Below are 12,655 nucleotides of genomic sequence, written 5' to 3' on the forward strand. Positions count from 1 at the left end.
TCCAGCTGTGCCACAGCGCTCCGGATCTCAGCTGTGGCACTGACCTCATCCCCGGCCCCTGACTTGGTTGTGTCCCCGTTCCCATCCCCATCCCGGCCCCCGTTTCCAACCACATCGCTGTCCCAGCCGTGACAGCGTCCCAGCGCCCCAATCCCCATCCGTATCCCCGTCCCCATCCTCGGCCACGCCCCGGTCCCCGTTTGAACCGGGTCACTGTCCTCGTTTTGGCCGCATCCCTGTCCCCATTCCCGGAACTGCCGCTGTCCCCGCTCCTGGCTGTGCCCCAGTGCCCCGCTTCCCAGCCGTCCTTCGGCCCCCGCCGCATCCGTGGCCCCGCGCCCATCCCTGTCGGCCTTTGTGCGCACACCGCAGCCCCTGGAGGCCCACAGAAGGGGAATCCCGGGCTGTTCCAGGCCGATCTGCCCCCCCCAAACCCCAGAAAAGCCCCTGGACCCCCGCAGCCCCCAGAACAGCTCCAGGTCCGACAGCAGCCGCTCTGCAGCAGTTGGTGTTCGGGACACAGCTGGACCACCCTGACCCCCCCCAGTCTGCTGCAGCCCCCCACCCCGAACCGCCATCCTCCCCAGCTCCAGGGGTTCCTGCACATCTCCCAGTGCCTTTTTTATTTGGGGGGGGGGGGGGTTGTGACCCAGGGTGCTGCAGGTGGAGCTGCCTGCATCACCCCCTCCCCACCCCCCAAAAGCTGGGAAATCGCGATTTCTTTCTGCTTTTCTCATACAACGCGTGCATTTTTGGGACGCTCCACGTCTTCGTTCCCATTTCCTCGCCTCTCTGCCCCCCTCCCTCGGTGCTTTTGGGGTGCTGCTAAACCAGGGCTGGGCTCCCCCCCGCCCCCCCTGCAGGAGTGTGGGGCTGCAGACAAAGAGGAGCCGCGAGCCGGGCAGCGCCCACCAGAACAAAGGCTGACGCTGCCCCAGTCAGGCTGTGCCCCCCCCCCCCAAAAAAAATTGGGCTCCCCCCGGCTGATCCCACAGCCATTCCGTGTGGGAGCTCTGTGGAGTTCTGACCCCCCCAGGAATGGGAAATACGGCCCCAAACCGTAGCTCAGGGATGGGAGGTGCCCTTCAATGTCCCCAAGGCATTGGTGGGGGGGGGGCCTGGGGTTCTGGGGGCTCAGTCCCGTCGTCCCCCCCCCCCAGGGTGGTGCAGCGTGAAGGGTGATGGGCTCTGAGTTCTGGGGGGGGTCTCCCCCAGCCCCCTCCCACCTCATTAGGTATGAAAGGCCACTCGCCACCAGCGCTGCCCGCTGCTAAGTAACAGGGTTGCTAGGAGACGGGTTGCTAGGATGAGGGCTGCGACCCCCCCCATATCCCCCCTCCCTGCCTCCATCACCTCGCGGGATGCGGGGGGGTCCAGTCAAAGGGAATGCAGGAGGTGGAGGCTGGTCAGGGGGGCAGGACTGGGTGTGGGGGGGGTCTGAGACCTCAATGCCCCCCCATACTGCTGCAAGGAGGTCACTCCATCCCACAGCCCCCATCCGACCCCACTGTACTGCTGGGGGGGGGTTAAAACTACCCCTGCTCCCCCCTCCCCCCCCCTCCAGCTCCCAACCCCTCAGTGCTCTGCTATGGGGAGACACAACCCTCCCCCCCTCCCCCTCTCTTTCCAGTGCACAGCTGCAGTGCACAGCAGTCTGTGATGTTGGGGGGGGGGGGGGAGGCTCCATTTCCCCAAGCTCCCAGTGCCCCCCCCCCCCCCAAGTCCCAGTGCCCCCCCACCAACTCCTGGCCGCCTGTGCTGTGTTGATTGTTGGTAGCAACGCAGCAGCTCCTGGTGACTGTTGCTGGGCCCCTGCTGTGTTTGCAGCCCAGACACAACCCAGCACAGTGGCCATGCCCCCCCCCCCCATACCTCCTCCCCCCCCCGGAGCCCCCCAGCCCCACTGCAGCCCCTTCACCACCCAACCCCGCTTCCCCCACTGCAGGGGAGGTCATGGCGTTGGTGTGGGGCTGGTGGAGGATCCTGGCTCTGCCCACACTCCCCCCCCCCCCACGCCTGTGCCCGCCAGCTCTGTCTGTCTGTCTGTCTGTCCCCTGAGCATCGATGTGACATGTTCACCCAGACTGAGGGATGGGGCCCTGGGGGTACGGCGGAGGTGGGGGGCCCCCAACCTGACAGGGTGACCTCTGTGTCCCCTCCCTGGAATTGGGTGGGGGTCTCTATCGCAGCATTACAGGACATCTATGGGGGGGGAGGGGGGTCACCTCTTTGTCCACGCAGTTTGGGTGTCCCACCCCCCCCCCTCCCCAACACCCATGGGATGATGAGAGAGCGGGAATAGGGGGAGCACAGGGTTAAGGGTGTGGGGGGAGGGGGGGCCACGTCTGTCTGGATGTGGGGAGGGGGCTGCAGGTGCGGCACCGCATTGCGGCAAAAGCAGGGATAAAGGCACGGGGCGGCGGCTGCGACGGAGAGATGGGGCTGGGGGGAGCCGGGGGGGGGGGGGGGAAGGGGGAGCTGGGGGGTGATGATGGAATTGGTGCATCCCCATAGGGAGGGAGGGGGGTCCCCGGCGAGGGGAGTTCTGGCGATACTGGGGAGGAGCAGTGGGCAGCACTGGGGGACACGGGGTGCTGCGATCCTATAGAGGAGCCAGCACTGAGGGTGTGGGGGGGACACTGGGTAAAGTGGGGGGTGGGGATGGAATCCCGGTGCTGTTCGGGTTGTGGGGGTGCAGCCATGGGGCAGGTGGACCCCCAGGCACACAGGGGATCGTAGTGGCACTGCAGGGACACACCGCACTCAGGACCCCCCCTGGGGCAGAGGGCTCCCTCGGCTCTGGGAACATCCTGCTCCCCCCCACTGAGTCCTCGGGGCCCTTAAATAGAGGGGCAGCATTCCCCCCCGCCCCCCCCCCCCCCAAAGCCCCACCCGGGGGGGCACGGAGATCCCCAAACCCTGGGAATGTGACCCCAAACGGTCCCCACCCGCAGCCCGAGGCCAGACTTGAGGTGACCCACGAGGTGCTCTCCCCACCCCCCGGCCCGCTCCTCCAGCCCTACAGGATCTGCCCCCCCCGCCCCCCACGCCATTGCCGCCCCGTGGAAATGCCCCCCCCCGGCGCTGGCGGAGGAACAAAGGCGACGGCAGCGGGAAAAGGAGACGGCGCGGCGGTGCCCCGCGGGGATTCCCACGGGAACGGCGACACGGGGACAGCGGGGCCCCTCAGCCCCCCCGGGTCCCGGTTCCGCCTTTGCAGGACTGGGGCTGGGGGGCACCGGGACCCCCCGCGTTGGGGTCCGCCTGCAGCCCCTCCGCGCCCCTCCTGGGAACGCCCCGCCCCTTCTGCTCAAACCACGCCCGTCGCCCGATAGGCCACGCCCCCACATCCCGTTGGCTGCACCCACAGACCACGCCCCCTGGAAAAAGTCCCGCCCTCCCGCATCCGACGTTCGATCTGACCAATCAAAGGCGGGGCGGGGCGGAAAGGGCGGAGCGTGATGAGGGCGGTGTCTGAAGGGGGCGGGGCGTCAGGGTCACGCCCACGCGTGTCCCGCACCATTGAGGCCACGCCCCCTCGGGTATATAAGGGCGGTCCGGGGGAGGGGGCTTCTCTCTGTTCCTCTCACCGGCGGCTTCATAACGGGTCGGGTAGTGAGCGGCCATGGTGAGGGGGGACACGGGTGGGCTGTGGGACCCTGTGCGCGGGGTTGGGAGGATTCCGGCGTGGAAGGGCTGCGGAACTCACGTGGGCAGTGCGTGGGGTCGGGGGTCGCTGGAACCACGTGTATTGTGGATAGGGCATGGAGATGTGGGGGGGGGGAGGCTGCGCGAGTTGGGGGTCGGGGTCTGCGGGGTGGGGGCTGCAGGACTTAGGTGAGTAATAGTTAGACAAGGGGAAGTGGGAACCGTGCGTTCCTGTTCCTGGGTGCTGCCTGGGAGTGAGGTGTGTGGGGTCGCTCGTGGATCCCCGTGGATGTGAGTCACGCGTGGGGCAGCGCCTGTTTTCCACCCAGGCAGAGCCCTGCGGAGCTGCCGGATCCTACATGAGTCTCTGACTCTGCACTCGTGGCCTTTGGAGTTTGCTCCTGCCCCACCCTGAGCCTCGACATGGGTCTGTGGGGCTGGGCTGAGCTGTGGGCATTGGGATTGCGATGTGGGGCACTGACTGGTGGGGAAAAGAATGGCAGAGCACCGCATCCCAGAGCAGCTGGGGTGGAACAGGAGAGAGCCCTAAGCTCAGCCCTGAAGAAGGGGAGGCAGCACGCGGCAGAGCTGTAGGGCAGGGTGTCCCAAACGGTGTCCCCATCCCAGTACAACTGGGAAAAACGACGGGGAAAAGCCGCTTCCAGCTGTGCACTGACGAATGCAGCACAGCAGTTGGGTCAGACAGCCCCAAATTTGAGAGCTGCTGTCCCAGAAGAAGTGTGAGAACACAGGGGTGACCGCGGGCAGATCCCCGCCTCGAGCTCCGCAGTGCTGGGGCGCAGCAGGGCGGCACCCAAACCCCCTCCGTCCCCCCGCAGCGTGAGTGCATCTCCATCCACGTGGGCCAAGCGGGCGTGCAGATCGGCAATGCCTGCTGGGAGCTGTACTGCCTGGAGCACGGCATCCAGCCCGACGGGCAGATGCCCAGCGACAAAACCATCGGCGGGGGGGACGACTCCTTTAACACCTTCTTCAGCGAGACGGGGGCTGGCAAGCACGTGCCCCGTGCCATATTCGTGGACCTGGAGCCCACTGTGATCGGTGAGCGGGGCGGGCTGGGGGCTGGGGGGGCCGAGGGGGGGCCGTGGCGGTGCTGACGGCGCTGGCGGTGCCCGCAGATGAGGTGCGCACGGGGACGTACCGGCAGCTCTTCCACCCCGAGCAGCTGATCACGGGCAAGGAGGATGCGGCCAACAACTACGCCCGGGGGCACTACACCATCGGCAAGGAGATCATCGACCTGGTGCTGGACCGCATCCGCAAGCTGGTGGGTACGGCGCGTCGTTGGGGCCCCCAGGCAGCGGGAGCGTGGGACCCCCTCCTATGGGACCCCCTCCTATGGGACCCCCTCCTCCTCCTCCTGCGGTGGGTGGGACACTGAGCCCGCACCTCTGGGTGCTGCGGTGTGCTGCTGCTGCAGCCTGCATAGCAACTGTGTTGGCTGTGGGTGTGCGATGGGCCTGCGGGGCGCAGGGCAGCTCCTGTCTTTGGAAAACCTCACTTTCCTTCTCATGGGTCGTGTGAAGATTCCCTCCATACTAAGTCTCCTTGGGCGAGTCCCCACCTAAAGGTGAGGGAAGGTGAATGGGGTGGGGATCAGCAGCTCCTTCTCACACTGTCAGCAGCATTAAGCACTGCAGGTGGGGCTGCCTCAGAGGGACAGGGCAGGGCGGATGGGTCAGCGCCGTCCCCTCCCCACACCACCCCCAGGGCCGTCTGCGCCTGGTGCCAACCTGTCTGCTTGTGGCTGGACCTGGGGCTTCTGTGTGGGTGTCGCCGCCGCTATGGGGCCGGTTGGACCGGTGCTGCTGCCCCATTGCTTTGAACTTCTATTCCCACACCAGCAGCAGAGCTGTGGTGCTGCTGGCTGTGCTGCAGGCGATGCTGGCACATCAGCTTGAAGCAGGATGGCTCAGGACAGGCATGGTGCACAAGCGTGGGATGCGAGGCCATGACTGAGGCTGAGCTGCTCTGAACCCCAATTCATGCATCTTCCCCCAATCTGCCCAGTGCCACCACCGCACAGGCTGTGTCCCCCAAAGGGATCCACGCCTCAAGGGGCAGCAGATTGAAACGGCTGGCGGTGCCCCATCACCCTGGTGCCTCCTACCAACAGAGACCCCCAAAAGCAGCACCTCCAGAATGTCCTCACGAGGCCATGAGAGGAAGGGCCGAGCTGCGCAGCTGCCTGGATCCCACCTGACCCCTTCTTGTGTCCCCGCAGGCTGACCAGTGCACGGGGCTGCAGGGCTTCCTGGTGTTCCACAGCTTCGGGGGCGGCACCGGCTCCGGCTTCACCTCGCTGCTGATGGAGCGGCTGTCGGTCGACTACGGCAAGAAGTCCAAGCTGGAGTTCTCCATCTACCCGGCCCCGCAGGTGTCCACGGCCGTGGTGGAGCCCTACAACTCCATCCTCACCACCCACACCACGCTGGAGCACTCCGACTGCGCCTTCATGGTGGACAACGAGGCCATCTACGACATCTGCCGCAGGAACCTGGACATCGAGCGCCCCACCTACACCAACCTGAACCGCCTCATCAGCCAGATCGTGTCCTCCATCACGGCCTCGCTGCGCTTCGACGGCGCTCTGAACGTCGACCTGACGGAGTTCCAGACCAACCTGGTGCCCTACCCGCGCATCCACTTCCCCCTGGCCACGTACGCACCGGTGATCTCTGCCGAGAAGGCCTACCACGAGCAGCTGTCGGTGGCCGAGATCACCAACGCGTGCTTCGAGCCGGCCAACCAGATGGTGAAGTGCGACCCGCGGCACGGCAAGTACATGGCGTGCTGCCTGCTGTACCGCGGGGACGTGGTGCCCAAGGACGTCAACGCCGCCATCGCCACCATCAAGACCAAGCGCAGCATCCAGTTTGTGGACTGGTGCCCCACCGGCTTCAAGGTGGGCATCAACTACCAGCCGCCCACCGTGGTGCCCGGGGGGGACCTGGCCAAGGTGCAGCGCGCCGTGTGCATGCTGAGCAACACCACGGCCATCGCCGAGGCCTGGGCGCGCCTGGACCACAAGTTCGACCTGATGTACGCCAAGCGAGCCTTTGTGCACTGGTACGTGGGGGAGGGCATGGAGGAGGGGGAGTTCTCGGAGGCGCGGGAGGACATGGCTGCCCTGGAGAAGGATTACGAGGAGGTGGGGGCTGACAGCGTGGAGGGCGAGGAGGATGGGGAGGAGTACTGATAGATTCCAATGAGTGCCTTTCTGGGCTGCTGCACTGTGGGGCTCAATAAAGCTGCAACGTTCACAGGTTTGGCTCTGGCTTATTGTCCGTGGGCTGTGCTGGGGGTTGCCGTCCTGGATCTCTATGCGCTGTTCGTGCACACGGCATTGCGCACCGCCCTGTGCCCCCGCTCCGGCCGGCTCCATGCTTTTGGTCTTCGAGAAGCGACAGTTTCGCGCTGAAATCCGGAAGTGGCGTCCCTGCGCAGTTACCGCTCTGCGCCGCCAGTCCGCCCAACTCTGCTGCTCTAAGTCCTCCAGACGGCCTCACGCATGCGCACAACGGCACGGAGTAGCGGCGCCCCGCTGGTCGTGCGGTGCCTCCCCTCGGCCAGCAGGGGGCAGCATAGCGGTGCCCGCGGGTCCGGGTGGTGCCGGGGGTCCGCGGCTGCTTCGGGCCACGTGTGGAGCTCCGGGAGCGGCTGGGGGGTCCTGGGTGCCGATGGGGACCCTTGGAGTCCTCTGGGGGGGGGGAAGGGGGTCGCAAGGAGGACCTTAGGAATGCTCTGGGCTGTCCCAGGGTACACGAGTGTGTCCCGAAGACCCCCCCTCCCCCCAGCACACACCCCCCCGTAGTTCCTCACTGTGTCCCCAGCAATGGAGTCGACTCTGCAGCCGCGGTGGCTCCAGAGTTCGCCCCTCCCGACCCCCTCCCACTGCTCCCGATGTTCTCAGAGCCCCCGGTTCCCCCCGGCCCCTCCCGCCCTCCTCCGATTCCCCGCCCCAGATGTGGCCCCGCCGCCAGATGCGCGAATGGGGGGGAGCGGAGCGGGGCTCCCTCTGGGCGCTTCCACCGCCCCCAGCACAGCCTCACCCCCGCCCGCCCCCTTCCCCGGCCCGGGATGGAGCCCGGAGCCCCCGCGGAGCCGCGTTGCCGCCTGGAGCCATGGCTGCACTATGAGCCCGGTCCGGCGGTCCTCTGCGCCCTCGGCTGCGTCCTCGGCCTTCTCTATGGCTGCGTTGGTGAGGGGTGGGGGTGGCACAGCGCCGGGGGGGCACCGCCGGGGGTAGGGGGAGGAGATACCAGGGGGAGGCTGTGGGGTGTGACGCGGGGCCACCTCGGGATGTGTCCATGGGGGATGGCACTGGGGACACTGTGGGACACGTGGTGCATGGACAGGGGCTGGCACGGCAGGCACTGTGGGGTGCAATGGGGCGTTTGCACGGAACACATTTGGCAGCGGGGACAGGACAGGATGCGTCCACGGGGCGCAGCTGGGGGGTGGCACCGGGGACACCGCGGCGCAGCCCCCACTGAGCCCCGCATCCCCCGCAGGCCATCGCTGCTTCAAAGCCATCATGTTCACCTCGGGGCTGCTCCTGGGCTCCAGCACCATCTTCCTGCTGTGCTACAAGGAGCGCGTGTTGGAGACGCGGCTGAGCCTGGAGGTGAGCGCAGGCATCGCGTTGGCCATCGGCTCGCTCTGCGGGTTGGTCACCGCTCTGCTGCGCAGCGTCGGGCTCTTCTCCACCGGGCTGCTGCTGGGGCTGCTGCTGGCCGCGGCCGTGCTGGCAGCTGCTGCGCCGCTGGTGCCGCCGCTGAGCCCGTGGGTGCTGGTGGGGGTCCTGCTGGGCCCGGCGTTGCTCTGCGCCCTGCTGGCCCTGCGGTGGCCCAAAGCGCTGACCACGTTGGCCACTGCCGTCCTCGGCGCCGCCGTGGTGGCGGTGTGTGTGGATTATTTCGTGGAGGGGTTTGCTTTGGTGCTCCACGTCTCCGAGAGGCTGCGGATGGCGGCGGTGGGGCAGCTCTGCTGGTACAGCTGGGTCGTGCTGGGGCTTTGGCCGGCGCTCAGCCTGCTTGGTGTCCTGCTGCAGCAACGGTGAGGAGGGTGGGGAGGGGTGGGGTGGGAATGGCTGTGGGGAGGAGGTGGGAATGGCAATGGGATGGGGTTAGGGATTGGGATTGGGATTGGGTTGGGATGGGATGGGGTGGGGTGGCTGTGGGGATGGAGGCTTGGATGGGTTGAGATGGAAATGGGAATAGGTGTGGGGATGGAAGGTGGAATGGGATAGGGTGAGGAGTGAACTGGGATGGGATGGGGATGGGAACTGTTATAGGGTGTGCATGATGAGCGTGGGGCAGCGGAGGTGGGGAAGGGGACACGGAAGGTGATGGAAATGATGAGGGAGGTGGAGACGGCAATGGGGGCAGCATAGGGACTGAGGAGATGGCCATGGGGCTGGGGGTGATGGCAGGGGCCGGTGCCGAGCCCCCTCCCTACAGTGATCCTCAGTTGGTGCCAGAAATGACTGCAGCTGCTGCACCTCCATCAGCAGGAAGCCAAATGCCAGCAGAACCGAACCCCCTCCAAGTGCAGCCACTGCCACCAGCCTGGCCCAGTGACACACGGCTTGTGCAACACGTTGGCCTCGGTGAGTTTGTGCTGGGGGAGCAGGGGGGGCCCCGCACCACCGCTGACACCCCTTTCCACCCCCAGAGCTCGTGGGACCTGCAGCTGGAGAACGCAGCCCCCCGGACCCGGCTGGGACCCCCAGTGATGGCTGTGGCTCCGCTGTGTCCTTCGCCACCTCGGTGCCTCCAGGCCACCTCTGAGAGGCCCCTGTGCCCCCCACCCGCTGTGGGTTGCTGTCCCCCCACCACGCCTGCCCTTTTTAAGCAGGCAAATAATAACAGGGCATCCTCATAGGGTAAATGGGAGCTCCTGCCCCACAACCAGCCCCACACCCACTGCGATCCCTGCTCCCTGTCAGCTCCAGAGAGGTTCAGCTCTACTCTCGCTCCAGGGCAAGGAAAGACTTCATAGCAAATAACTCCCCACAGCAATTTCTGTAGGACGCACACAGTGCTGTGCACGCACTGCTGTACCTGAGCTACAGTGTTCTGAATGCCTCCAGCTCCCCTCTCCGACTCCCAAACCTGTTATACCCCCATTCCTGCTGCCACGAGGCCCCCAGCTCCACCGACCACCTGGGCTGCCCGTTCCTGCATCCCCCAAACCACCAACACCCCCATCTGTGAGCCCTGAGCTCCCTAGACCCCCCACACCTCCTCCTCCATGCTCCAGCGACCCCCAGAATCCCCCATGATGTCCCCTTATGGACATCATCTCTCCCATCTCAAACTTCCCGGCTCCATCCCCATGCACCACCTCCCCGATCCCGGGACCGACCACAGCTCTCCCTGCTCAGCCCCACGCAGGATGAACCCAAACCCCGTCTCCCAGCAGAGCCCAGCGCAGGGTTGGGGCAGAACGAGCGCCGTCCCTCCCGACGGGCAGCAGGACGTGGGCTGGTGCCAAGCCGGAGCGCGGGGCCACCCAGAAAATGGGGCACAAGAGGGGGCCGACGCTCCAACGCTGCTCACGGGACACAAAGGCAGCTGTGCCCCACGCAGCTCCCAGAAGTGATGCTGGTGTTGGCTGGGCGGGCTGAGGGGGCTGGGGAGCGCGGGGGGATCCCTGCACGTCCTCAGCAGGGAAAGGCAGAGCTGAGCTCCTGCCGCGGGGTCACTACTGCAATTTTATTATTGCGCTCTTAAAAATAAAAGGAAGAGGACGACAGGCCGTAACACAGAATGCGAGGGGCTGGGGAAGAAGTCAAGGAAGAGCTGCTGCCCCCGCCTCCCCCGCAGCACCAGCCCTGCCCGGCTCCCCCGAATAAACTTTAAAAAGGAGAGAGGTATCTGAGAGTCGCCGACTTCCTAACACTGATAGCTGGGAAACAAAGAAACAAACCGAAAAACAACTGTTGTGGAAAAACGACGGCACCCACCCAAAACAAAACCCCGGGAAAGAGGGGCCGGCGCTCAGTCCAGACAGCCTGCGCTGGGGACGCCGGCCCCACGACGGCCCCCCCTCACAAGTCCAGCTCCAGCTCCTGCAGCTCCTCCTCCAGGGCTTTCCTCCGGCCCAGCTTCTCCAGCTGCTCCTTGGTCGGCTGCTTTATCTCCCCAGAGTCGAGCCGCTGCTGCAGCTCCTCCACCTGCCGCAGCTTCTTCCTCAGGTTCTTGATCTTCTTGCTTTTCTCTGAGGCTGCGGCTTCCCCGTCAGCGGAGCTCTGGGCGCTGCAGGCCGGCTGCGGTGCGGCCGCTCTCGTGTCCCCGCCGCTGCCCCCCGACAAGGAGACCTTGTCCAGCGATTGGATCAGTTCGTCTGTTTCCCTCTCGCCTTTCTCCTGCTGCTGCTTCCTCTTCTCCTTGCGTTTCAAGTTCCTTTTTGCTGTTTTGGACAGTCCGCTCTCCCCGCCCTCCGCTTTGCTGGGCTGCTTGCCGGGCTGGGCGTTGGGCTCCAGGCTCAGCCCCGGGGGCAACTCAGGCTTGCTTTTGAAGAACTTCACGTATTTGTTCTCATACCTGCATGGGAGGAGATGCAGTGACGGCACTGCTGCCCCCGTGGAGCTGCAAACCTCACCACCTCCGGCCTCGCCATCAGCACAGCACAGCCCTGACCCAGAGCTCAGCTCCAGCACTGCCCTGAGCTCCTCAGGACGTCCTCATGGCCGTGGCTTAGCCCAGCTCTGCGCAGAGGAGCAGCCAGATACGTACCATCAGGACTCAGCTAAGGGCTAAGGGGGTCAGAAGTGCTCAGGCACCTGGAAAGAGACTGAGACCTCAATATGTGACCTGGTTCAGAGACACTGGGGTCTCTCAGCCTTGCCACGCACCCACAGCCCCAGCGGGGCGCAGGTAACAGCACAAAGTGCCCAAATTTGGGATCCTGGGCACACCGACACCATCGCTCTGATGCCAGCAATGGGGCTCCACCCCAGGACCCCACACCTGGCTGCCTGCCCCACTTACACCGGCACCTCCTCCTGTGGCACGTAGCCCTCCTTCACGCGCCGCTGCTTCCGCCAGGTGCCGTCAGGGCGCTGCGTAGAGGCGATGTACTTCCCTATGGGGGAGAAAGCAACGTCGGGTGGGGGGCACAAGGGGCTGCTCCTCCCACGGGGCTGGGGGCTGCCCGGCACCTGGTACCGTTCTGGGGGGAAGGGAAGGGACCGGCCCTGCAGGGACATGGGAGGATGGGAGTAAACACAGGAGTGGGAGATGTGACCCCACGGAGAGCACGGGGGGACTGATGTAACCCCATAGAGAGCGTGTGTGGGGGGAGATACTGGCCCGTAAAGAATTCAGGGTGAAGATCTGACCCCAGAGAAAACATAGGAAGAAGATCTGACCCTACAGGGAACGTATGGGGAGGTCCGAGCCCACGGTGTGCGTTGTGGGAAACGCCACGCAGAAATGGGGCCGCGGCGCGGACCCACAGGGAAAAAGCAGAACGGAACCGAGCCCACGGAGAGAAGGGACGGAGCCCAGCCCGCGGAGCGCAGCCGCCCCGCCGCCCCCAGGCGCGGCCTCGGCCTCACCGCGCCCTGCAGATCCCCGCTCCGCAGCGCCGAAGCCGCCCGACCCCGTCCCGCAGCGGCGGGCCCGCACCGCGGCGCACTCACCGGTCTCATCAGTCACATAGGGAGTCGCCATCTTGCGTGCGCGATACACTTCCGGCCCCCACGCCCCGCCCCCGGAAGTAGCGGCGCGGCGTCCGGACAGGGGATTGGGGAGATTCGCGGGAGGCGGCGGCCATTTTGTTTTTAAAGGCGCAGCGCTCCGTTTTGTGCGGAGTCGCTGGGTGCGGGGTTTAGCTGCGGTGATGCCTGGCTAGAAAGTGCCCGCGCTGCGGGTCCGGGGTGACCGGGGGATAACCCGCCTCAACCGAGCCTTCGGGGCCGGTCGCGCCCCGCTTCGGCGTCACGGGGCAGCCCGTGTTTGGGGAACAAGGAGGGTCG

General features: G+C 66.0%; 3 protein-coding genes across 3 annotated transcripts; 2 read left to right on the forward strand and 1 right to left on the reverse strand.

Annotated features, from left to right (window-relative positions):
• The first annotated feature begins 3,512 nt into the window (after positions 1 to 3,512).
• On the forward strand, positions 3,513 to 6,934 carry LOC128074169 (tubulin alpha-1C chain). Its single transcript, XM_052669756.1, has 4 exons — positions 3,513 to 3,628; positions 4,488 to 4,710; positions 4,788 to 4,936; positions 5,894 to 6,934. The coding sequence occupies exons 1-4, from the start codon at positions 3,626 to 3,628 to the stop codon at positions 6,866 to 6,868; spliced, it is 1,350 nt and encodes a 449-aa protein (XP_052525716.1). The 5' UTR covers positions 3,513 to 3,625; the 3' UTR covers positions 6,869 to 6,934.
• Positions 6,935 to 7,706: 772 nt separating this feature from the next.
• Positions 7,707 to 10,547, forward strand: LOC128074171 (transmembrane protein 198-like). Its single transcript, XM_052669759.1, has 4 exons — positions 7,707 to 7,870; positions 8,184 to 8,727; positions 9,185 to 9,280; positions 9,346 to 10,547. Exons 1-3 carry the CDS (start codon positions 7,750 to 7,752, stop codon positions 9,249 to 9,251), a joined length of 732 nt encoding a protein of 243 aa, XP_052525719.1. The 5' UTR covers positions 7,707 to 7,749; the 3' UTR covers positions 9,252 to 9,280; positions 9,346 to 10,547.
• Positions 10,370 to 12,605, reverse strand: PYM1 (PYM homolog 1, exon junction complex associated factor). Its single transcript, XM_052669757.1, has 3 exons — positions 12,320 to 12,605; positions 11,667 to 11,760; positions 10,370 to 11,219 (listed from the first exon to the last, which is right to left on the reverse strand). The coding sequence occupies exons 1-3, from the start codon at positions 12,348 to 12,350 to the stop codon at positions 10,724 to 10,726; spliced, it is 621 nt and encodes a 206-aa protein (XP_052525717.1). The 5' UTR covers positions 12,351 to 12,605; the 3' UTR covers positions 10,370 to 10,723.
• Between the last annotated feature and the right edge of the window lie 50 nt (positions 12,606 to 12,655).

Source organism: Tympanuchus pallidicinctus, unplaced genomic scaffold (genome assembly GCF_026119805.1).
Source record: "Tympanuchus pallidicinctus isolate F22 unplaced genomic scaffold, pur_lepc_1.0 scaffold82, whole genome shotgun sequence".
Lineage (NCBI taxonomy): Eukaryota > Metazoa > Chordata > Aves > Galliformes > Phasianidae > Tympanuchus > Tympanuchus pallidicinctus.